Source organism: Misgurnus anguillicaudatus, chromosome 3 (genome assembly GCF_027580225.2).
Source record: "Misgurnus anguillicaudatus chromosome 3, ASM2758022v2, whole genome shotgun sequence".
Lineage (NCBI taxonomy): Eukaryota > Metazoa > Chordata > Actinopteri > Cypriniformes > Cobitidae > Misgurnus > Misgurnus anguillicaudatus.
This window is the reverse complement of record NC_073339.2, coordinates 38,704,322-38,729,205: the sequence shown is the minus strand read 5'-3', so window position 1 is coordinate 38,729,205 and position 24,884 is coordinate 38,704,322. Positions and strand designations below refer to the sequence as shown.

Genomic DNA, 24,884 nt, shown 5'->3' with positions numbered 1-24,884 from the left:
CATACAAAATAAAAGTGATTTTTTGCATAATATTTGTGTGTGTGTGTGTGTGTAATTATTATGTTTATTTAACCACAAACGCATACAAATATTAATTTCAGAAATTTTGTATTTATATATAATTTTTAAAATTCATATATTATATAGAATATATAAAAATATAAATAATTATTTATACACACACATGTAAATGTTTCTTAAATACATACATGAATGTGTGTGTATTTATATATACATAATAATTACACACAGCACACACTTATATATTATGCAAAAAAATCACTTTTATTTTGTATGTGATCAATCGCGATTAATCTTTGCCCACCACTAATTTTTTGTCTAAAAACTAGACTTATTTTCCTAGATCATTTTGCTCATCAAGAAAATACAACTTAATTTGAGAATTTGTAGATATTTTTACTGAAAACAAGACAAAAATACTAAGTAAGAAAGTCATTTTTTGCAGTGCAGCTTACTGTCGTGACAGCTACATGTTTTCATAGTTCAAATAACCCATCAGTGTTTTGTGTTTCTTATGATGTGCATTAAAAACACAATTTGCAGGATATACACTTAGAAAAAGATCAGTTCAACTGTCAGCAAAATGTTGGTGTGTTTTTGCATCAAATGTCTTCAAAGCAATCAATAAATATTTTTTACATATTGTAAATTCATGAAAAATCATTTATTTGTAACTGCATAACTTATCTGATAACTCGTTAGTAACAGGTAACATCACAAAATTGATCTTAAACTAAATCCATCAGCTGTTCAGAAATCTCATTCTTTACATCCCTCGGAAGACTTGAGAGGAAAATGGTGTTGCTTTATGACAGAGTCTCCAGATCCATCATGGATGCTGCTTTTCTTCGCTGTGACATCACACTCAGCTGAAACAGACATCAGCGGATTAGAAAAGATTTGGTACAACCTTAATCCAACTGCTATTAACACAAAAAACAGAGGTCTTTACGGGTCCACTTAGATCCGAAAACCTGAGGTCCGACCTGAGATCCAACCGGAGCGGGTTAGGGTCTAAAATTTTCACGTGTGTCGGGTACAATATTAGTGGCATCGGGTAATTTAAAATGAATGTGTTTTTGGCCAACGGACTCGAGACGACCCGAACAATCTCGCGTGTGTGCATCAAATGTGACATTGTGTGGCTGGCAGTAGGTTAATTTTCCTTGAGACAGACCTGTCAAGCAATTTTTAAATGCACATTTTAGCGGAAACCTTGGTGTCATCGTCAAGATAATAGGAAATTAAATGAAGCAGTGCACCAGATCGGATGCAAGACCAATGGGGTTTCTTTCTGTATGACTGGTGCGTGCGTACATTCAGGTCTATATATATATATATATATATATATATATATATATATATATATATATATATATATATATATATATATATATATATATATATATATATATATATATATATATATATTTATGCACGTCGGGTTCGGGTAAAAAGTGATTCGGATCATTTCGGGTCAGGTACATTTCTTTGGACACGAGAAGACCTCTACGAAGAACTTCACTGATGGAAGATGACATGTGTAAATTCATTGTGCTTTAAGTAAATTATAATCAAATCCACAAATTTACAGGAAGAACAAACACAAGTACGCAATATCATACAGTATATTAATTATTAAACTGTAATGTATAAAAGTGCAATTTTATTGCATACCTGCTGTGACGCACTTGCTGCCCGTTGCTCTGCCTGCGTAAGACGCTTTTGTAGACGTATATTCTTCTCCTGGTGCTCTGAAACCTGCCTCTCATACTTTGGGCAGAGATTACATAACATTTTAACCCTATGATATCAAAACCCTTTAACTCTTTCCCCACCATTGATGAGTTTTTACAGCAATCCATATTTTCGCTATTATCCACTAGGTGGCGATCTTACACACCTTATAAACACTAAAGCGTCATGGTTTCAAAAACAGTAAAAATCTGTGTATGTTTTGTTTATCGTTCTGAATCTGATCTTTAACAAAAGCCCTTTACAAAAATGCATTTATCTAAGTTTTTTGCTCAAAATTTGGTGTTTTTGTTGAAACCTACCCATATTTGAGAGGTGATAAAAAGAGAACAAATGAAGATAGGATGAAAAGTGTTGTTTGTTTGTTTGAAAGCAGATGGTCTGTTCTTTCATTTGGTATATTTGAAGAGTTTGTATAAAAATAAAGGAATAAACGGCATTAAAAAAAAATTCTTATGAAAAACGTTCCATTATTTTACTCAAAGTCAACGAAAATCGAGCAGGACCAAAACATTTTACAGCTAATCACCGTTAAAAAAGTTCAGCGACGACATCCCAAGGATGACAACAGCAATAACAGTGTTTTAATGGCATTAATCAATGTTTGTTTTTTTAACTCTATCCCTGCCATTGACGAGTTATCTCGTCAATCTGCAATACCGCTTTTATCCACCAGGTGGTGCTCTTCCGCAACTTATAAAACCCGGAAGTAAGTAAACAGCTGTATGTCTGTGTATGTTTTAAAGATCGCTCTGTATCTGATCTCTATCAAAAGTCCTTCACAAAAATGTAATTATCTAAGCTTTTTGCTCAAAATTTGTTTTTTGATGAAACTTACACACATTTGAGAGGTGATAAAAACAGAACACATGAAGGTAGGATGAAACTGATTTTTTTGTTTGAAAGCAGAGGGTCTGTTCTTTTATTTCATATATTGTATGATTATATATTTTAAAAGGAGCATTTTCTGGAAGGCATTAAACTTTTGTGAAAATCATGAAAAATGCTGGCGCGGAAAGAGTTAATCAGTGTAAACCACTAGTCAAAAAAAAATACTTGTCATGGATTTATTGCATTTTGCGGAAAAAATAATCAGTTTGTATAATAAATCTTTGAAAATTTAATTATGGATTTTAATTTTTTATGTTATTATAACCTAAAGATGCTATGAGAAAGTTTGAAAATAGTGGTTTTCATCTTGTCACTTTCTTGGAATAAAAACCAATTTTTTTTTACCGAAATTAGTTAAAATGAATTCATTGCGATTTGGAACCAAACTCTTCATTTGTTTATATATATATATATTGATTGAAGAAAATTTGTCTAGAAGGCATTAAACTTCATAAAAAATGCTGCCGGGGAAAGAGTTAATTGAATTTAATTACTTAAAATCTTTACAGATAAAATGTACACACCTCCAGTATCTTTTGATGGTCTGCTTCAAGCTGGATCTCCAGTTCCTGAGCTCGCTGCTTCTGTCTGTTCAGTTCTGACCTACAACGATCGTACGGCCATTACAGTTTGACTTCTCATGGTGCTCATATGAAAAAAGTAGGTTTGACTTAATCAATGTTATAAAAAAACAGTCTGCAAGTGTTCACCTGAGACTGCTGAGCTTTTGCTGGAAGGCTTCGGTGAGCTGCTTGGACTCCTCTTTATATCGGCTGATGGTTTTCTGTTGAGCGAGGAGCAGTCTGCTCATTCCAGCGCTGGAGTTTTTACTGCTCTCCTCCATCTCTCTCAGTCTGGACTCTAAACCTTGCTCTTTCACACACAGCTCCTGCTGCATCGTCGATACCTGCACTCATTCACAATAATATCTCAACCACAAGGACTCCTAATAATAATAATAAATTCACTCTGCACATCAAAGATATGCAAGAAAAATCAAGTGTGTAAAGAATAATTATATAATTGTATAAACCTGTTGTTTGGCACGCCTCTGAGCTAGCGAGCACTCTTTCCGAAGTGCCTCCATGTCTCTGAGAAGTTTCTGGTTCTCCTGCTGAAGCGTGACTCTCTCCTCACTGATGGATGTGCTGTCCTGTCTCAAACTCGTGAGGGCCGCCTGCAGCCTCCGCACCTCTTCCTGACAGCGCGACAGCTCCTCCGAATACCTGCGCGGGAGACCAAAGGAAGTTAACGATCGTTAGCTTGTATTTGCCTTCTTTTGGTCACATAACACACGCAGTTTCTGCTAGGGGTGTCACAATGAATAAATTATGGTCTCATTGCGATTGTTTGCCCTCATTGTGATGATTTCAGATCACCACAATGATTGCACAGCTCTCTAAAAAACACAAGGGGGAGCTGCAGTAATTGATTTTTTTGCAACCACTACAGTACTAATATGACCTTAGTAGGATTGGCTACTATTTAAGGCTTGTTCTGGTATAATCAGTTTATTTTAAATGCATTTTTATTTTCAGTTATTTTTCAGACACTTTATTGTGTTAGTTTGAGGAATTTTCTGTTTTTTAAAATATATATTCATTAAATAATTACTTTTAAATATGCGTTATGTGTATTAATATTTTCTGCCAGGTAAACCTTGCAAAATATTTCATTTAAATATGATTTCATTTTAAAAAATTTCATGAACAAAAATATGTATGAGAATTACATGTCAAAGCAATAAAACAGACAATTGATCGTCATAATCGTCAAAACACTAAAACAGACAATTGATCGTCATAAAGGCCACAATTTATTAGACAATTAACCTTCAGCCAAATGTCATAATCGGGACCGCAGTTTCTGCTTATCTCATGTTAATCTTGAGTACCTTCATCCTTTTATAAATCTGAACTACAGAAACTTTGGATATATAAAGTAAATTGGAAAGCTAAACAAGGTAAAATTTCCCTCACATTGATTTCGTGCCGGCTGGTTGGTGTGCGTGTGTGTGCGCTATTCCGGTGGAAATGCCCATATAAGGACTTGTAAAGATTCAGTAGTCTAAAAACTTTTCGAAACTTATATGAACCCCGCTGAAGTGCATTCGGCACAGAAATACTCCCTCATATGTCCAAAATATTTTTTTGAACCTTTGCCCAAGTTTAGCATGAGAAATCCAACCCTATAACAGTGTTAATAAGTCAGAATGCATGATATACCCCCCTTAAGGGGGGCTTAAGAGTGTTTTGGATGTTTTTACTCCATCTCCATTTTCTTCATCTTGTTTTTTGTGCTGTTGAGCGTGAGCAGCGCCTCGTCCTTTAATCTTTCTGTGTTCAGACATCTCTGATGAAGAGCCTCCATCTTCCTCAGCTCAGGCTCTCCAACACGGCCCTCTTTATATATCTACAACATTTAACGTTGTGTATTAAATCTATGCTATGTATTTGTATTTAACTGGAATACTGTATGTATGCACATTTTTTTTTTAAATATACAGTTAAACTTTAAACATGATCCTTATATAAAGGCCCCATAAAATGGTTGACACACCTTTCATGCACACCTTTATTTAAACTGAACAATTACTTATTGACTTTTAAGCAATAAGCCACTCAAGGCAGCCATTCGATAGCAGTTTTTATGACGTTATGGAACTTTGCTTTACATCATGCCTAATAGGATAAACTGCGATAATATCATGGTAATACACAGCCTCTGGTGGCGTATTGCTTAATTGAATTATGTGTGTGCATTTATTCTCACTTTTTCCAACTCCTCCTCAACAGCTTTTCTCTCCCGATGGGCTCGTTCGATCTGCGTCTCTTTATCAGCACATTCCTACACACATAAACAGATTTAAAAAGTCATAAACTTGCAGTGAAAACTGAGTCTCTTAGCTGTATACCATGGTAAAATGCTTACCAATTGCAGGGCAGACAGCTCCTCAGCCATGTGTTGAATCTGAATATTACAATGTTTACGAACAGTCTCCACCTATAGAGAAATACATCAGAGTCACTTACATTTGGCCAACCCAAAGAGACTTAAAGGAAAACATCACAGTTTTTCAATATTTTATTATGTTCTTACCTCAACTTAGATGAATTAATACATACTTATCTTTTATCAATGCGTGCACTTAATCTTTGTACAGCGCGTCGTGAATGTGTTAGCATTTAGCCTAGCCCCATTCATTCCTTAGGATCCAAACAGGGATGAATTTAGCAGCCACCAAACACTTCCATGTTTTCCTTATTTAAAGACTGTCACATGAGTAAAATAATACAAAATAAATCGTGTCAATTTAAAAAATGAGAACTATATTGTATGGCAGAAGAGCACTTAGTTTGAAGCACTTCGACCTCGGCGCGCAGTAACATCATCGCTGCTGACTACTGCCCCTCTCGCTCAAACTTCCGGCAATATTACTGCACCCGAGGTTGAAGTGCTGCAAAAAATCACCACGTTTTATTTTGTGCCACAATATTTACTCGTGCAAATACTCATGTAACAGTCTTTAAATAGGGAAAGCATGAAAGTGTTTGGTGGTTTCTAAATTCATCCCTGTTCGGATCCTAAGGAATGAATGGGGCTAGGCTAATTGCTAACACATTCACGACACGCTGTACAAAGATTAAGTGCACACATTAAAAAAAGATAGGTATGTACTAATTCGTCTAAGCTGAGGTAAGAACATAGTAAAATACTGAAAAACCTTTTTTTCCTTTAAAAAAGTGAAAAGTGACATTATCAATAAGTAAAAGAATACCGACAACGGACACGTGCCTCTTTCCTAGTGCGCAGAGCAGCGTCCTGTACAAGCCGTTTCATTGCGTCCTTCATCTTCTCCAGTTCTTCTCCTCTCTGCTTCTCCCTCAGCTGAGCCTACAGTGGCATAAAGGTCATTACAGATCATACCGGGTTTGTTTTGGATTAATGCCGTGAATTTAATTGTAGGAGTGAGACCTGCTCTTTTTGAAGCGATGCTTCCTCGGCCACCTGGATGGAGCTGCGGAGGCGACTGAGGGCTTCGAATTTCTCCTCCTCTAATGAGGCACAGCGCCCCTGAAGTTCTCCCACCTGTCTCTCCCACTCGGTCTGTTTCCTGCGCACGGATTCAGAATCCTGCGTCGCAGCTTTAAGCCTGGATAAAACAAATAAAATACGCACTGGAGTCATTTGGATTACTTTAATTTATTAACACTGTTTAACTCTTTTCCCGCCATTGACGAGTTATCTCGTCAATTAAGAGAAAACATTTGCATGAAAAAACGTGTTCCTGATGAGGTATGTTAATCTGTAAGACTGCGATTATCCACTAGATGACGCGCTTACCCAATTCATAAAAAAATTGAAGCAAAAAAATTACTAATTTTACACTCTGTGCATGTTTTGTTAAAAGCTTTTTGCTAGTTTTTTTTTTTTTAAGAAAAATACCCATATTTAAGAGTTTATAAGCAGAGAAAAAAATAAAGATAGGATAAAACGTCCCCCCCCCATTTTGTTTGTTTGTTTATGGTTTGTTAGAAAACAGAGGGTCTGTTCTTTCATTTGATATGTTTGTATATGTTTTTAAAAGAAAATTAACCTGCAAGGAATTTTTTTAAACATTTTTGGAAATCACAAAAGATGCGGGCGGGCAACCTTTCAAAAAAAAAAAAAAAGGCTGGCGGGGAATGAGTTAAGAGTTGGATTCCTTATGCTACGTACATACCAAACGTGGGGCATCGCATTACTATCTCTAGATTACTTGCTGGATTTAACTTCGTGTCATGTGAATTTTTCGCTCGAGTTGAATATTTTCAACTTGAGTGAAGACGCGTTTGAAGTAAATAGTGCGCGTTTTCGCGGCAAACACGCCGACCATATCGCATCATTGGCATCGCCCCACGCGAGGACGCGGCTGATCGCGTCTTTGCATTGACTTTGTATGTACTCTACTCATGCAAATCGTTGAACTCGTGTCTGGTGTAATCTCACAGTTATGCTAAACATAGGCAAAGTGTCAAAAAAAGCAGTTGGACGTATGACAGAGTATTAAGTTTGTACAAAGTTTTTCAAACATGAAAGATTCATATGTAACAATCTTGCTTTATTACTTTTATAGGCAATTTTAATCAGGAAGTACAGTGGAAGTCCTTATATGGGCACATCACCCGTAACAGCGCACGCACACACCAACCAAGAGAGCTGACACGAAATCAATGTCACTATGAGAAGTGTGTTGTTTTTCTGAGGGAAATTTAAGCTTGTTCGGCTTCCCAATGAACCCAGCCTTATGGAAACAATGGATGTAGTTTGTTTATACAGGGTAGCAACAAAGTCGTGCTTGTGTTTGATTAACGCTGGATTTTGTTGAAATAGGCCGGCACCAACTGTGTCATAAGTCAAAGGCGGTAAGTAAAACTGCATCAAATGTTTGCGTTTTGCTGGCAATCTGCGCGTAAGTGCATATAATGTAAACGACACATTGCAGAGATAAGTTATCCAGAGATAGTGGGATAATGTTTTGTGTGTTGCTTGCTCATGACTCGCTCCGCCCGCAGTATGGCTTAACTAATCAAACAATTAGAAGTGTCTATCGACCCTATAGACACTGTAACTGATCATCACCTGGCCTCCAGCTGGGTCAATGCAGTCTGCAGTTGTTGTAGTCGCCGGTCAGATGTTTCTTCTCTGCCCTGAGCTTCTGCCGCATCTTCTTCCTGCAATGGTGGTATAAAAATACTTTCTAATGCAGAGGTAACGAGAACATTTACATAAGAACAGCGAACAACAATAGCAGACGATGTGCAGGCTGTGTGCGTGTGCGGTCCATCTCTCACCCTCCTCTGCATCTGATCCTGGACGTTCTGGAGGAGTTTGGTCATCTCCTCCACTTTAGCAGCGGCAGATCTCTGCTCGAGCTTTGCTTGCCTGAAACATAGACATGCAAGTAGAAAAGTACATTTCTTTATTTAAGATATTTTATGCTTTTTTGACAGACAGGATGTAAGGAGAGGACAAGAAAGTACATGGTGGAGAAAAGCGTACAGGATCAACAAAAGGACCTCCGGCCGGGAATTGAACTTGGGTCGCCAAAAGCTGCCCACTACATTAGACATAACTCCACTCTTAAGTCAAATTTTCTGAATAAAAAGCAATTTTTTTAAATCTTGGACCTGGAAACGGCATTCCTTATGTCAAAACTTAACAAACGGATTAAATTTTGATGAATGCAAACTAAAATTTCAAGCGACAAACAAAATCCCTGACTTTCCATGTCTGGAATAGACCTTGTAAAATTCCATGATATTCCAGAAATTCCGTGACCTGTGGGAATCCTGAGGTTGGAATCAAGCTGCGTCACCACCATATTATGGCTTAAACCCCTTTCACACAGCGCCTTGATCTGTGAAAATTGCCAAAAAATTGCCTGGAATCAATTCTGGGATTGCTCCCATTAGACAAAAATAGACACGAGTTCAGGAACATTTTCAAAGTAAGGCAATCGTAGGTTGATTTCCAGAAAAATCTAAAAAACACTGTGGCTCTGCTATGCCTTTAGTTGCTGGCTCAACCAACGACATTAGGATTGGGGGTGGACCTTATGTCTGTCTAACCAATGGCAGAAGAGTAAAGTGTTTTGGAAGCATCATTATTGTTGCAATTTGGTACCAAACTTACGGACTTCAAATATACAATGCAAATGTGACTGTGCTAGTTATAAAGTAATGACTGTAGCACAGAGCATCTGACTAAAAAATTAAACAGAATCCGAGTGATGGTGACCATCTGGAACACTACCTGAGTTGGTTGCGTAATTCTTCCAGTTCGCTGCTCTGTTCTGCCACCGTCTTCAGAAACTGCTGGTTGGTCTGAGTGTGACAGGACAGACATGAACGCCAGCCGGGCATAATACCACACATACACACATGTCCAAAAAAAAATCCACCAGTAAGTGAAGATGGAGATGCCAGAAGGGTGTTGGAGGTAGAAAAGATAGGTGTGAAAAAAGTGGTGTGAGAGAGCGATACTGTTCATTAAATATTCAACAATAGAGTTGTATTTCTCTAGAAGCACTACTGTGTGTAGGACACACACACACACACAAGCACACACAAACACACAAAGCGGAGCAATGAACAGGTGGCATTTCATGGGCAGAGAAAAGATGAAACAAAAAATGAAGCGCTCAGATGCAAAACTCGCTAAGTGCATCTTACATGTTTTATAGTAAATAAACTTTTTTAATAAGACTCTTAATGGATTTGGCCAATAAAGTGGTATTTTTTAATCGCCTGAGGACAGGAATAAGCGTAATTGAAGCGAAAGTATTTGATGAACGTATAATACGTGCCAAGAGCATTTGGTTAACATCATTATCTCATTTATGACAGAGGTGGCTTTTAGAGGCTTTTGCGTCTGAGCCCCTCAAATATAAAATTAAATCAATTGTGCACTACAGTAGCAATTTTACTTTCATGGGGTGACACATTGTAAAGTAAAAGAGAATATATAATAGAAAAAGTAGGGTGGGACTTGACTGTATAAAATGTCAGTATTTCATACCAGAAAAGATTCGATTAACTTACCGATTCCAACTTCTGATTGGCTAGCTGGAGTTTCTGGGCATGTTGTTGAACTTGTGCTAGTTGAGTCTGAAACATTTATAAAAAAACATGGCATAGCTTTTGTTTTATATGTATATTTGTATGACTGTGCTTAGGTTGTTCAGCTGTTTACACATAAATATAGCTAAACACTGCCCTCTAGTGTTCAATGATAGCATGACACAACTGATATTTTACAGTAAATAGGAGAATGTTTTTGAGGGCTTGAAAAATCTGTATAAAAACAAATCAACTGATGCAATTGCTAGAATAAAAAGAAACTTGAGACAAAACAGCAGGATGTCGAGTTACCTGCATATGTTGCCGTTCGGCTGCGTGCATCTGTCCGTCGCTCACAGTGTTCTGATACTGGTTCTGCAACCGATCCAACTCCTGCGCAGCCGCCTGCCACATCTGCAGTGCCTGTTCCTTTTCCTGAGGAAACACATGGAACAAACTGTGCTCTCAGGACATCTAAAGCCCTCCGAGATCTTTGAGGTCTGAGACGTAATCTTAATAAACCCCAAGGATCTTCACTAAATCAGAGCAGGAAAAAGTCTAAGTTTATGTAGAGTCCAAAATACCGTTTTGTTGGCAGAATAAATTAAAGGGGTCCTTGATTATGATTTCACTTTTTTAACTTCAGTTCGTGTACAATGCTGCTGCTCGAGCATAAACAACATCTACAAAGTTACAATGTTAAAATTTCCAAGATTTATTTTTTTAACAGAAATCACGTTCTTATAAACTACAACTACAAAACTGACACAAATCCTCCTCCCTGGAAACATGCAAAAAAGAGGGTGAGGCCACGTTGGGCTGCTTTTATGCTGTAGCAAATATGTAAACAAGGCTGTTTGGCTCTGCTAGCCAGCAGTGGCAGCCGGTGACTTCTTTTTCGAGGGCGCACGATGCGAAGTTCGTCACAACATGTATGTAGCCCGTCATGTGTGTGGTTCGTAATATCAAAATATGTGTTCTGCGCGTGGAAATTATTGTGTCTTGTCAAAATAAGTGCCTGCTGCAGATGCATCTAAAGGGTTTATGTTAAAGAGACGCTTGCGTTTGCCAGATACTTGCATAATTTCATGCGTAATCAGAGTTTACTGTTAAGGGAGTGTCTTGCGTGTGTTTTGTGAATGTGAGCGTCTCTTTTGTCATGGACGGTTTTGACGCGTGTGCAGCGGGCACTTGTTTTGACAAGACACGTGATGCACATGGTTCACATGACGCAACAAGCACATGTTTTGAAGACGCGAGCAATACACGACACTCCGAACACATATTTTGAATTTGGCCCCTCAGAACAGCAGTCACAAGCCGCCACTGCTAGCTAAATGCTAATTCATACATATCTGACTATCTAATTGTTAGCTGTAAATGTTTATTGTCCGCATAAAAAAACTGTAATCTATTAAAATGCTATAAACTTTTTCTCAGAGTATTTATGCTGCAACATTTACGCAAGCATCAAATCGGAATAACCTGGATAATCTGGATTAAGTAACAAAAAAAGTATTTAGTAAGATTAAAACACTAATCTTATTGATTTGAAGTATTACGTAACATTAAAAGATTGCCATTCCAGACATTATTTCCAGGTTGAGGCGGGAAAATCCTAAATCCGAGTTGTCTGGAAAGCAGCATAAGGGGCCGATCACACAGAACGCATTTATGGCAGGCGGCTTTTTGGAATGGTTTTCTATGGGTAGTGAGCGTTATGTGCACTGTTTATCCACACTGAGTGCCGAACTCCTTAAGCTTTGTTTATACTCGACACGTCCGTTTAAATAGGTAAAATATCTAAACTCTTTGGTTATTTTTTAGCGCAATGCTAATGGTCTAATCAGATTCAATGGATTGTGCTAAGCTATGCTAAAGGTCGTACCGCCAGACCCGTAGATCAGCTGAATGGATTTCAAAACGGTAAGCATCAAATGTTTAACTCTAGGGGAGTTGAAAAATGAGCATATTTTCAAAAAAAGTGGAATGTTCCTGTAATTTTTTTGCCATAAATTAGTAACATTTTCTTGGATAACACGAGTAGTGATAAAGCGATGTCAGCGAACTTTATAATAATTTACTTGAACGATGTCTTCAGGGAGATAAACAGCCATCACCCATCAACTCCAGAGGTTTAAATGTGATTTATTCTGGTGAACTTTTCTATAAGAGGGCACAGACGCATGATGTCAAAGTGGAACGCTTGATGAGTGATGCACTAATATCTCATTACTTCGTAATGTCAAGTGTTGATATGTAATTCACAGAAGCACCTGCAGCTACTCCTCGCTGATTAAAACCGCTCCCCCTGCGCAACATGACCTGTGCTGTCTCATCGTGTATTAACATTATTTTAAATCTAGAATAACCCAAGACCACCTCCCTGTTCCTCTTATGTGTCAAAAGAAAGAATACGAGGGCAGGTAAGGGCACAGTTGATCTGGTGGGAGTTTAGAGGTGGTGTCGGGTGTGCGGGTTGGGGACATTCACCTGCACGGCGCACTTGACCTGCTCCTCCAGGTTGCTGATGGCGAATGTGTCAGCCACGGCACCTCCTTCTGCTCCAGCAGGAAAAGACTGCAGTTGTTTTTCAATAGACGTTCTCTGCTCTGCATGAAGCCTACAAAAGAAATTCAAGGTAAATTCAAGAAAAGAAATTAGAGAGGCATATTAATGTATTTCAATAACTTTTTAAATATATATTATTTGTTTTAAAACAAATTTTATTTAGAGTGTACTTTACATTTTGTAGGATGATTTTATGTAGAAAACAGTAGATCTGGGTTGGGTTTCACATATTTGAAGTCTATCTTAGGACCATTATTTCTAAAAAAAACTACCCCTTGCTGGGGCTCGAACCTATAACCATTCAGCTACCAGTCCAGTTCTTTAAGCCTTACCCACAACCAAGATATGCAAGGAAGGGTTACTAAAAATAAGTGCAGGATACTCTAATTTATATGTTTATGCTTGTTTGATTCGAAAAAATAAACATGTATAATTTTTTTCAAAAGTAATTATAGTAATTATGTGGTACATTTAGACAAAGAGGAGAAAATAACTGCAAATGCATGCTTAGTTATTAGTGATTTGCCTGACTAATGATTAAAAAAAAAGAAATAATTAAAACACTAAAGAGCGTAAACAAAACTTGAATAGGCCTACAAATTGTTTCTTTTTCTTGCGATGTTGACTAGCTGGCCGCATAACAGTGTCACTTTGATTTATATCTGTATGTAAATACCCTATCCTACTTAAAAACAAAACTTGATGCTTTAGCCGTCTTGACAAATTGTATTTATTGCTCTGTAAAATAATGCATATGTGCGCATTTGCGTAGTGTTTTTTTACAAAGTAACATCTCCATCTAATGGCCTGACAGGCGTAACACATCGTTTTTGTCATTTTCTTTGGTCTCGTGGAACGCAGATCGTTTTAACAGCGTTGTTGTGTGTATGTCAACATTTTAAAAAAATGCAAGGGAAAAACCTTTGGTATGTAAGTTTGTATTAGTACATGTTAACAATATCCAAAAGGTACAAACACCAAAGTAAACGATGACGTGAGTTATCGTCTCCAACGTAAATCTCTTTTCTTGGACTACAACAAACACACGGATTGTAGGCAAGAGTTTACTTCCTGGGATTGGTGATGTAGAAAAGACCGACATTATCATAATTCCTCCCGCTTCGGACTCACAGCCTGTAAATTAACTCCTGTTAGCAACCAAATCTTTCAAACATGGTAAGGAGGGTCACATCAGAGGTATTCAGGCCAATCACACCCTACAGATTAGCTGGCCAATCAGGGACACAGATTTTCAAATCCGTGCGTTTCAGGAAAAGGGGGAAATTTGGAGCTACAAAAATGTACGGTATGTGGAAAATAATCGGTTTTCAACCATAAACCACACAAAAACATTGTATTATACCAAATACACAAAATAAAGTTGTTTTTAGCAATGAAATAGGTGCTCTTTAACTCTGTGTTTTTAAAAAGTTCCCAGTCAGCACTAGCATTTTTTATGATTTTTACAAAAGTTTAATATTCAATAAATATATTAACATACAATATTAAATGAATAAGAGAAAATGTTTAATCCTATCTTAATTTTAATCACTTTCTATCACTTCTCAAATATGTTTTGAGTTCTTACTGTTCTTGAATCAGTGGATGCTTTAGTGTTTCATAAGTTGGGTAAAAAATCACATTATTTTCCAAACACCGTACATTTTTGTAGCTCCAAACTTCCCTTTCTTCCTGAAACGAACTGATTGTATAAAACTATGTGGACTGTGTCCCTGATTGGCCAACTAATCTGTACGTTGTAATTGGCTTGAATACTTCTGACGTAAGCCTAAAATGTGACACTCCTTACTATGTTTGAAAGATTCGCTCACATTGCAATGCTAACATGAGTTAACTTACAGGCTGTTAGTCAAAGCAGGAGGAATTATGATAATGTCGGTCTTTTCTACATCACCAATCCCAGGAAGTAAACTGTTGCCTACAATCCATTTGTTTGTTGTAGTCCAAGAAAAGAGATTTACATTGAAAATGATAACTCGCTATACCGTTCACTTTAGGGTTTGTACCCCTTGCACATTGCCAACATGTACCAATACACACTTACACACCAAAGGAAATGTAAAATCCTGAATTGGACCATAGGGGCTCTTTAATCATTTTATAAAAAAATATATAAAAATGAAGAAACATTAAGGCAAAAGAGGAACACACCAAACAAGTAGATATGAAGAGTTTGGTTCCAAAACGCGATAAACGCCATTTTTTTAAAAAATTAGTTACTGCCAAAATCAGTATTATATCAGGTCAGTATTTAAAAGTAAATAATTAATTTTACGCAAAATCCAATATCCGCCGTGTTATTCTGTCATCTTTTCTCCCTTTTTTCCCCAAAATGCAATAAACGCCACTCCCCCTTTTCCACAGAATGCAATAAATCCGTTCCACAAATTACAGCGAACCATTCAACGCAATGTAAACAAACAATGGCGGAGCGTTGAGTACACGGAATCTTAGTTTTCCTCATCTACTTTGTACTTCGTGATCAACAAACAAAAGAAAATAATACTTTAACGAAAATCGAGCAGGACCAAAACATTTTACAGCTGATCGCTGTGAAAAATGCTAAGCAACGACGTCAAGTATAACCGCTGCAATGACAGTGTTCTTAATATGACAAAGTAAGTGTTTTGATTAATGACATTAATGTTTATTTTTTTTAATCAGTGTATACCACTAGTCAACTAAATGAATATAAAATGGCAAAGATGAATGCACATTTGTACACTGAATTAATCGATTTCTAGCATTTTGAAACAAAAACTGTCATGGATTTATTGCATTTTGTGGAAAAAATAATTTGTTTTTATAATAAATCTTTGAAAATCAAGTTATGGATTTGAATTTTTTATGTTTTTATAACCTAAAGATGTTATGTGAAAGTTTGTAACAGAAAATAGTGGTTTTCATCTTGTCACTTTCTTGGTATAGAAAACACGTTTTTACCGAAATTTGTCAAAATGGATTTATTGCTTTTTGGAACCAAACTCTTTATATTCAAATCCAACTAAAATTGTAATAAAAGCAAAAGTGTTGTCTTTGATTTTCTTTAAGCCTACCGTACTATTGCAATATATACTAAAAAGCGCAATTTACAATATAGTTCAAACGAAAAAAGTTCACAAACTTTCTCCCAGCAATCAGTTGAGTTTTTTGTGAAGGATGAGCTGTGATTAAAGGCAGCTGCACTGCTGAAGCTGTTAGCACAGACTGACTCAAGATAATAACTGAGTGGCTGGGTGCAGAGATCAGCAGGAGATCCATTCAGCAGCTCTTACCTCTCATTCTCTTTTACCACCTGCTCCAGGCTGGCTTTGACGTCTGTCATCTGCCTCTGCGAGTGTGAAAGACAAACAAATGTGCGAGTAAAAGTGTGTATTTTTGAGAGAAAATGTACTTTTCAACAGCCAATTTATTACACAGCGCATTTATCTTAACTTGAAAATAAATTGCAGTTTACAGCTGACAGCATGAGTCCTATCAAAATTTTTCGTGTGATGTAGTGCAGTGGTTCCCAACTCCAGTCCTCAGGGCCCCCTCCCAAAATGCTTCAAATGTCTTCTTATATGAAACACCTGATTCCACTCATAAGTTTTAAACATTCTGGGAGGGGGACCCCGAGGACCGGAGCTGGGAACCACCGATGTAGTGTGCTGTGGTTTACAGCACTGTGGTGTATGGTAGGGCTGTGTATTCTACAAGTGTACGGTAATGTAGTGTAATGTCATCAATTGTGGTTTACTGCGGTGTAACGTACTATATTAAGTGGTGTAGTGTAGTGTAAGCATTTATGCAAAGTATACCTGATAGAACTTAAGCTGCATCTCCATCTGTTGTATATGTCTGTCATACTCTTCAATAAGAGGAGCCATTAGACTAAAAATACACAAACACGGGTCATCACATAATTTTGGAAAATAGGTTATTAACATTTAGTATGCAAGAAACCCTTAGTGCATTGTATTTTCTCATACTATATGGTTAACATTGTAAAATACTTTAATGACTATTGTACATTAAAAATACAATTATTGATTATAGAGGAAATGTAATAGCTATTTAAATATACCGCATACACAAAAAACATACATATATTAACATCATAGTATTAGAGTGGTGCTAACAGTCACATAGACATAAAAAAATGTATGCACTATTGTGTCCATTTTTTTATTAAAGCTTTACAGACTCACCCTCTGTCTGAGAGCCAGGGGGTTGCAGACTCCACATCTTCAGCCTAAACACAACAAAAAGAGGAGAAAGAGGTCTCTAAGGTATTTTAGCTTATATGTGGTGTTGTGTTTAGACAAACAGTTGTTGGGAGACGCTAGAACATACAAACATCACATCACGCGACAGCTTTGTTTAGTTTCAAAACTCAACAATGGCACGAAGGAAGAAGTGTGTTTTTGGATATAAGGAGAAGAAAGCCAGTATTATGAAAACAATGGATAAAGTTTATTATCTGGGCTAGCTGCGAAGTTTTGCGTGTGTGTTTGATGCGCTGGATTTCATTGAAAAGTCCCAACCAGGTCATGAGTTGCATGCGGTAAGTAAGACTTCTGTATTATGTTGGAAATAGGCGTGTGCATATTATATAAATGACACGAACATAATCATAAGTTAAACAGTGTTGTATACTGTTGCATGACTCGTTCTCGCTCCACCCGCGGTAGTAACTCCTCCTTCTTCATTTTTTTGTACGTTATCGGAAATAATCTGTAATGCTAATCTTTCTTTTAAAAATCTGATTCTTCAGAGATATAAAGGATGTAACACTACTCTATAGGTACTCCAGATTAACATCAGAAATGCAGAAACAGCGTGTGTTATGTGAGCTTTAACCTGTATGAATTTCTTTATCCCATAGAAAACAAAAGTCAATGTATGAAAAATATCTTGGCAAGCTATTTCATATAATGACGATAATTTTCACTAAAAATACATAAAAGCTGACCAAAGGAACAAATTTATATTATTAAAAAGATCAGACATGAAAGCCAATGAGACCTGGGACAAACGTTGAGATTTTCAGTGAATAAGGACTTAAAGGGATAATTCACCCAAAAATGAAAATTCTGTCATAATTTGCTCACTCTCATGTTATTACCTGTATAAATTTAGAAGATATTTTAAAGGACGGGGTGCACAATTTTTGAAAAAAACGCTTTGGAAAAGGGAGTCGGGCTGACTACCAAAACACACTTGTAGCCAACCAGCAGTAAGGGGCGTGTCTACTTACCGACATACTTGCCAGGGGTTGCGTATGTGTGCGGCAGATCTATCAAAAGAAGGTCCAGATTCTTAAGGGGTAGGGGCGTGTTTGTTTAGGTGATTTCAGATGTCAACATTGGCTTTCAACAATTGTGCACTCCGCCTTTAAGGAATGTTTGTAACCAAACCAATCAAAGTCAACAGGGCCTCTGATCAGTTTGGTTCATTTTTTTGGGTGAACTATCCCTTTAAACTGCATATATGGATGGATGCATTTTTTGTGCTATGACAGCCCCAGTCCTCATTAACTTTCTGTATATACTGTATGTATGAGATTTTATAATAAAGAAAGAAATAATGAAAGTAAGGATACAAAGGTGAGCAAACAATGCAAGACTTACTTTTCAGATGAACGAAACAAATCATTAAATAATCTTCAGCCACACAATTCACAATTCTATAGAGCAGCATGGAAGGTTGATCTCATACATATCAAAACAATATTAAATAATTCACAAATACATCGAATCAAACTAACCTGTGACACAGATGAGGGGGGAGGAAATTCATCCTGATATCGACCCAGGACGGAGTTCAAACGATTCACTGATAAGACACAAAGCAAAATGTAAGTGATGATAACATGGATTACATTGATCCTTATTATTTCAGTACCAGTCTCACCTTGATCTCGAAGAAATTCGACCTCTGTTGTCATTTTGAAATCTGCAATACAATGAAGAATAATGATTTGAGTTTTACTTTCGGATTTAAACAATGTTATCGTTGTCACTACAATAAATAGGTATAACAAAATAGCATATACATCCAGCATGAATAATCCCAGGAGATTTTCGTTTATGTAGCAACATAAATTGATGATTCAATTTATTTACTTTATAAAATGTCAATTTATCGATTTAACTTACATTATCAGAGAGTATTAATGTGTTGGATCTTCTGGAATAGATACGACGAAACAAATCTGATGCCGGTGTGGAATCTCAGCAAAGAATCGAGTGCCTGGTATCCAGGTGGAGATTTGAAGTGGATACTCAAACAGGCAAACGGATGCACGTCTTTAAAAATTTATTATGAATCAGTTTCATTGTACCATTTAAATGTATTGTAAATGTGTATTATTCCGCCGCTTTATATGGGATGGGTTTATATTAAAACGTTTGTTAGAAAATAAAAAAATCCATGTACTTCTGCAAATCCTTCCGCCTTGAGGTTTGAAGAACATTTGCGCCAATCAGATCCATCTTCATCGACGCCCAGATTCTTTCTTGGCCAATCAGATTCATTCTCGGGGACGCGGTGTAACCGATTAAGCGCTCCCGGGAAACTTCATCCTGTTTCGTTCCGGGGGATTTGTCAGACTTCTTCCCTGTTCTTGTGATATTATTTGGAGTTTAAAAATGACGGAGACCCTCGGTGTAACCGAATAGGGTAAGATCTTTGTCCTTTAATTATACTATTTTTAGTTCCACCTCGATATCTGCTTTCCGCGACAATTAAACTGATATGAGGTGTTTGGTAGATATGTGCAATTCAGGAAGTGACAGGCGTCAGGAGTTGTTTATGATGAAAAAAAGTTATGTTTATGATGTCTATATTGCTTATCTATGATTGTTGAAACCTGTCACATATCAGTCAGTCTTGTGCCTTCATTTGTGCTGTTCAAAGGTAAGATAAAGATGAGTTGATTTATCATAAATTGATACTTGCATGTTTTTAAATAGATATGATATAAGCAATGAAACACTGAAAAAAATAATCATTTTAATTATCATTTCAGGTCCTGCTAGAAGTGGTGAAACTTATCAGTTATGCTTAACAGTGTCTGCATTGGTTGTATACTTGTAACTGCAATGGAGTTTTCCATCAATACCACCTGGGATAGCTTACCTGTGGATCATAAACCGGTAAAAATTCGTTTTTCACCTGGTGAGGATGGTTTGTTGATGCACGTAACTGCTCCTTTCTTCAATGACCCCCCAGCTCCAGCCGGACCCCCTGGACCGTTTCCTGGTCTCTGGGATTATGAGGGTATGCATCAACACATTTGACCCCACATCTTATTTTTTTAGTGCTTTAAAATATTTCTGTTATACACAGGGTCAAATTAATATGTTTCAGTTTTAGAGATAGAGTTGTGTTAAAGTAAGTTGATCCTGCATACATGTAACCCTTGATCCTTGGACTATCTAGATTATTGGCAGATAAACATTGTAGGAACTTAAAGGGACATTCCACTTTTTTGAAAATATGCTAATTTTCCAGCTCCTCTAAAGTTGAACATTTGATTTTTGCTATTTTGGAATCCGTTCGGCTGATCTCCGGGTCTGGCGGTATCACTTTTAGCATAATGAATCTGATTGCGCTAAAAAATAACCAAAGATTTAGATATTTTTCCTATTTAAAACTTGACTCTTCCCCAAAATAGTCCCCTTGGTTAGTTTCAATAGCAGGGGACTATTTTTGGGCGCTGCATAATATCATTGCGCCTCCTGCAGCCATGTTACAGCAGCAAAGTCCTTGATTATTACGACAGAATAAGAGTATAGTCCTAGCCATATCTGCCTAGAAAATTGCAACTTTTAATTATTCGTCGGTCTTAGTACACAATGTAACTACACAAGAGCCAAGTTTTAAATAGGAAAAATATCAAAACTTAACCTTTTTTGCACAATGCTAATGGTCTAATCAGATTCAATGGATTATGTTAAGCTATGCTAAATGTGGTACCGCCAGACCCAGAGATCAGCTGAATAGATTTCAAAATGGTAAAAATCAAATGTTTAACTCTGGGGGAGCTGGAAAATGAGCATATTTTCAAAAAAACTGGAGTGTCCCTTTAAGTGATAAGGTCATTTGGACAGAAATAACAAAAATGTTGTTTGATGTATGTCTTTGACTTACAGTGGTTGAATCCTTCTTCCTAAACAGCAACACTGAGCAGTATCTAGAGGTGGAAGTCTGTCCGTATGTTAGACCTACAGTTATTTTCAGACACCAGATTTATTTATTATTATTACCAATGTGCTATTAATGTGTTATTAATATGTTTTGATTTTGTAGACATGGACAACACCTTGTTCTGCTGCTGAATGGGAAACACAATGCATTTATGGTAATTAAATAGTTTGATAAGTTTATTTATGTTTTTAACATGTATTTAATCATGTATTGATTAACATTTATATATAATATTACGTATTATAATACATTTCTATCAAAAGTATAGGTTTAATAGAAATTCTCAAAAACTAAAAGATGAAGGGTGTAATTTCTGCACCACTAGCGCTACCTAACAATACTTAAAAAAATGATGAAAATAAATTAAAAGCTTTCCAAACACTATGCTCTTTTGTCATTGGTCAGCCAAACCAGTGTTGCTTTGTCAGCTTGGTCGGTATGCTTAAAAATGTTTTGAAATCACTACAGAGCTTTCAAAACTATTTCTCTGCACAAAAATGGCACATTAATGCAAAAAATAATGTATTTAGTGAAAGAGAAAATTAAATGAGATAATATCTAAGCCAGTTGTCTCCAACATGGTGCCCATAGGCACCAGTTTGCCTGCACATAGTCTGTAAGGTCTGCCAAAGCACATTCTATTTATAGGCCCAATTTTAATATTTTTATATGACCTTGGTTTCTTTTATGCATATTAACATTTTAAACAAAGATAAAACATATTAACAAGTAAAATGAAATAAAATAAACAAGTAAAACAAAAGTTTTAAGTTGACTATCAAAAAAATAGCCCTCAAGATTGTTTTATCCATTGTGGTAGCCCTTGTTCACAAAAGGTTTAAGACCCCTGATCTAAACAATATGAAATGTTTGGATGTGACTTGACCATAATTTTTCTTATAATCTGTTACAGCAACAGCTACCTCTTTCGTTCACGGTCAATATAGAGGACAAAACATGGAGGGGAGAGGCACTTTTGCCCTGGAGGTATTTCCCTCAGGGCATTAACAAGATGAACTCCTACGCTATCCATGGCTCTGGTGCGGGAAGGACTTACGAGTCTCTATATCCTGTGCCAAGAGAAGACCTTGAAGAGGGACAGGGACCAGATTTGTAAGTTTTTGATTTATCTAATGGCACTATATGAGCTCTTCCCTAACACCAGTCTAAGAGTCTTGTCTCGTCCCAACAGCCATCGTCTCGAGTATTTCCAGGACTTCACACTGCAGAGCATCATGGGAGAAGACTGGGTCCAGCCAGAGTCTGATCTGTGGAATGGTGCAGGCAAATTTGTGCAGAAAAGCACAAATTAATTCAAACCTGGTTCATAATCGGCTTATTTGTATTTTTTTTAGCAGCGTAATGACTCGTAATTTGCTTTCATGGCTGTGTTAGAGCACAAAGTCCACCGCAGCCTGATCAAAGTTAATGATGTGGCTTGTTTTAATGTGGCTATAATGTGAATATAATGGGTTTTATTATCACAATTTAATAAATCTTGAATCAGTAATGCAGCACTAATCTCGACGCTAAGTATTACGTCAAGCGCCAAATGTCTCTGCAGCAATATGCGATAAATGGGAATTATGTTAATTTTTATTGAAATGAACCATTTAAATTTGAAGTTGTAAATGGGTTCCCAGCACATTAAGTAAAGAAACAAATAAATGCAAACATTTAATAATCAGACATTTAATTACTTTTCATTTAACTTCTTTAACCCTTTCAAGTCACTCCCCAAATCATTAAAAATAATGAATTTAATGTTTATTAATGTTTATAGTTGTCAGTATCAGGATTAAAACTTTAAGCGAGCCTTATCTCTCTCTCAACAAAACCATGCGTATAATCAATAGGTGCCGTGTTAGCTGCAAATTAGCGACTAATAAGACGGAACACGAGTTTATAATTACAGCCGCTGTCCTTTAAATGAATATTAGCAGTGACTACTGAGCCGTTGCTCTTTATTCGCCGAACCTCTGACACCAGTCAAAAAAAAAAAAGAGAGAAGGGGATGTGCACCACAGCATGCACAGAATGCAAAGAAACAAAGACTTCAATATATCATGCATGACTAACATATAGTTTTTTTAGTACTTAATACAGAAATATTTTGATTCTGTGCATGTGAAGTGTATAGTAATGCATGTAATCTGTTAATGCGTAATTATTTCAGGTATTACAACACACATTACTGTTACACTGTCAGAAAAAAATTGATGTACCCCAACTATCACCGGGACAGTTCCTTTTTTAAAAACAAATACAGCTTTGCGCTAAAGAAGGTTTATATTAGTACCTCAGAGGTACATATTGATACCAAATGAATACATATCTGTATCTAATGAAACATATTAGGACCTTTTTAAAGGGTACTGCCCCAATTTTGACAATTTTTCTAACAGTGTATGTTACTTTGAAGGGACTTTTCACTTTTTTTTTAAAGTAGAGTCATTTTCCGGCTCCCCTAGAGTTGAACGTTTGATTTGTGCCGTTTTGGAGTCCATTCAGCTTGTCTTTGGGTCTGGTGCTGGCACCTTTAGCTTAGCTTAGCACAATCCATTGAATCTGATTAGACCATTAGCATTGCGCAAAAAAAAAATGCCCAAAGAGTTTCGATGTTTTTCCTGTTTGAAACTTGACTCTTATCTAGTTACATCGTGTACTAAGACCAACAGAAAATTATAAGTTGCGATTTTCTAGGCAGATATGTCTAGGAACTATACTCTCATTCTGGCGTAATAATCAAGGACTTTGCTGCTGTTACATGGCTGCAGGAGGCGCAATGAGATTACGCAGCAGCCGAAAAAATTGTCTCCTTGGTTACTTTCAATAGGAGGGGACTATTTTCGGGCAGTGTGTAATATCATAACGCCTGCTGCAGCCATGTTACAGCAGCAAAGTCCTTGATTATTATGCCAGTTTGAGTGTATAGTTCCTAGACATATCTGCCTAGAAATTCGCAACTTTTAATTTTCTGACGGTCTTAGTACACGATGTAACTACAGAAGAGTCAAATTTTAAATAGGAAGGATATCTAAACTCTTTGGTTATTTTTGGCGCAATGCTAATGGTCTAATCGGATTCAGCTGACTGTGCTAAGCTGTGCCGGGGGTGCTGCCGCCGGACCCAGAGATCGGCTGGATGGATTCCAAAATGGTAGAAATCTAAAATCTTGACTCTACAGGAATCTGGAAAATGAGCAAAAAAAGTGGAATGTCCCTTTAAGTTAGCTTACTTGCATTATAAATTAACAATAATGTGTATATTCATTATTTATAAGCTCATATTTTCTATGCATTTACAGTTTCTATAGGCTAACTAGAAAAAAACCCAAAAGAAATACCTCACATCCTGGCCGTCACTCAAATGACACACAGCCTCACAGTAATCACATTTGTTCTCTCCATTTGCAATCTATTCACCGGGGGAAATAGCAGAGCACAAATTGCTTCTTGTTAGGAGCGGAGCGAAGTCAATCAGATGGCCTTCCACTCATGTTTGTTAAATCAGGGATAATTTATGCACTGACATTTTGTAATTGATAGGACACCAGTTCAAAAATGAATGGGTGGACCGGACACTGACATGTTTTCAATTGTATTTCTGCCCACGGTACGCTGTTAGCCTCACAAAAACACGATTGATTTCATTGAATTCGCATTAGCAACCAACCCGATAGCTGAAGGGGTGGGAGAGATTACTGTCGCCCATTTTCAAAAATAAAAAATATGAATCATGTTTGATATTTAATTCCATTATGTCCCTAATGGACCTGTTTACCTGTCATATTTGACCTTTTTAACTATTTGTCACAGGCAAGTAATATCT

At 36.8% G+C, this 24,884-nt stretch overlaps 2 protein-coding genes across 3 annotated transcripts; one reads left to right on the top strand and one right to left on the bottom strand.

Moving 5' to 3' along the window:
* Window positions 1–663: 663 nt before the first annotated feature.
* sclt1 (sodium channel and clathrin linker 1) lies at window positions 664–19,287 on the bottom strand. Its single transcript, XM_055205823.2, has 22 exons — window positions 19,001–19,287; window positions 18,756–18,797; window positions 18,610–18,677; window positions 17,051–17,094; window positions 16,661–16,733; window positions 16,136–16,191; window positions 12,762–12,891; window positions 10,581–10,703; window positions 10,251–10,316; window positions 9,463–9,533; window positions 8,502–8,592; window positions 8,290–8,381; window positions 6,643–6,820; window positions 6,463–6,561; window positions 5,599–5,670; window positions 5,440–5,514; window positions 4,934–5,079; window positions 3,701–3,893; window positions 3,378–3,574; window positions 3,192–3,270; window positions 1,699–1,794; window positions 664–890 (listed from the first exon to the last, which is right to left on the bottom strand). Exons 2-22 carry the CDS (start codon window positions 18,787–18,789, stop codon window positions 828–830), a joined length of 2,046 nt encoding a protein of 681 aa, XP_055061798.2. The 5' UTR covers window positions 18,790–18,797; window positions 19,001–19,287; the 3' UTR covers window positions 664–827.
* An 88-nt stretch (window positions 19,288–19,375) lies between these two features.
* Window positions 19,376–22,740, top strand: c3h4orf33 (chromosome 3 C4orf33 homolog). Of its 2 annotated transcripts, none has more exons than XM_055205824.2 (6): window positions 19,376–19,523; window positions 19,873–20,123; window positions 20,999–21,059; window positions 21,156–21,207; window positions 21,967–22,166; window positions 22,246–22,740. In XM_055205824.2, the coding sequence occupies exons 2-6, from the start codon at window positions 19,904–19,906 to the stop codon at window positions 22,364–22,366; spliced, it is 654 nt and encodes a 217-aa protein (XP_055061799.2). In that variant the 5' UTR covers window positions 19,376–19,523; window positions 19,873–19,903; the 3' UTR covers window positions 22,367–22,740. The 2 variants fall into 2 exon arrangements, with proteins under 2 accessions (XP_055061799.2, XP_055061800.2); XM_055205825.2 differs by lacking the exon at window positions 19,376–19,523 and adding an exon at window positions 19,567–19,760.
* The last annotated feature ends 2,144 nt before the right edge of the window (window positions 22,741–24,884 follow it).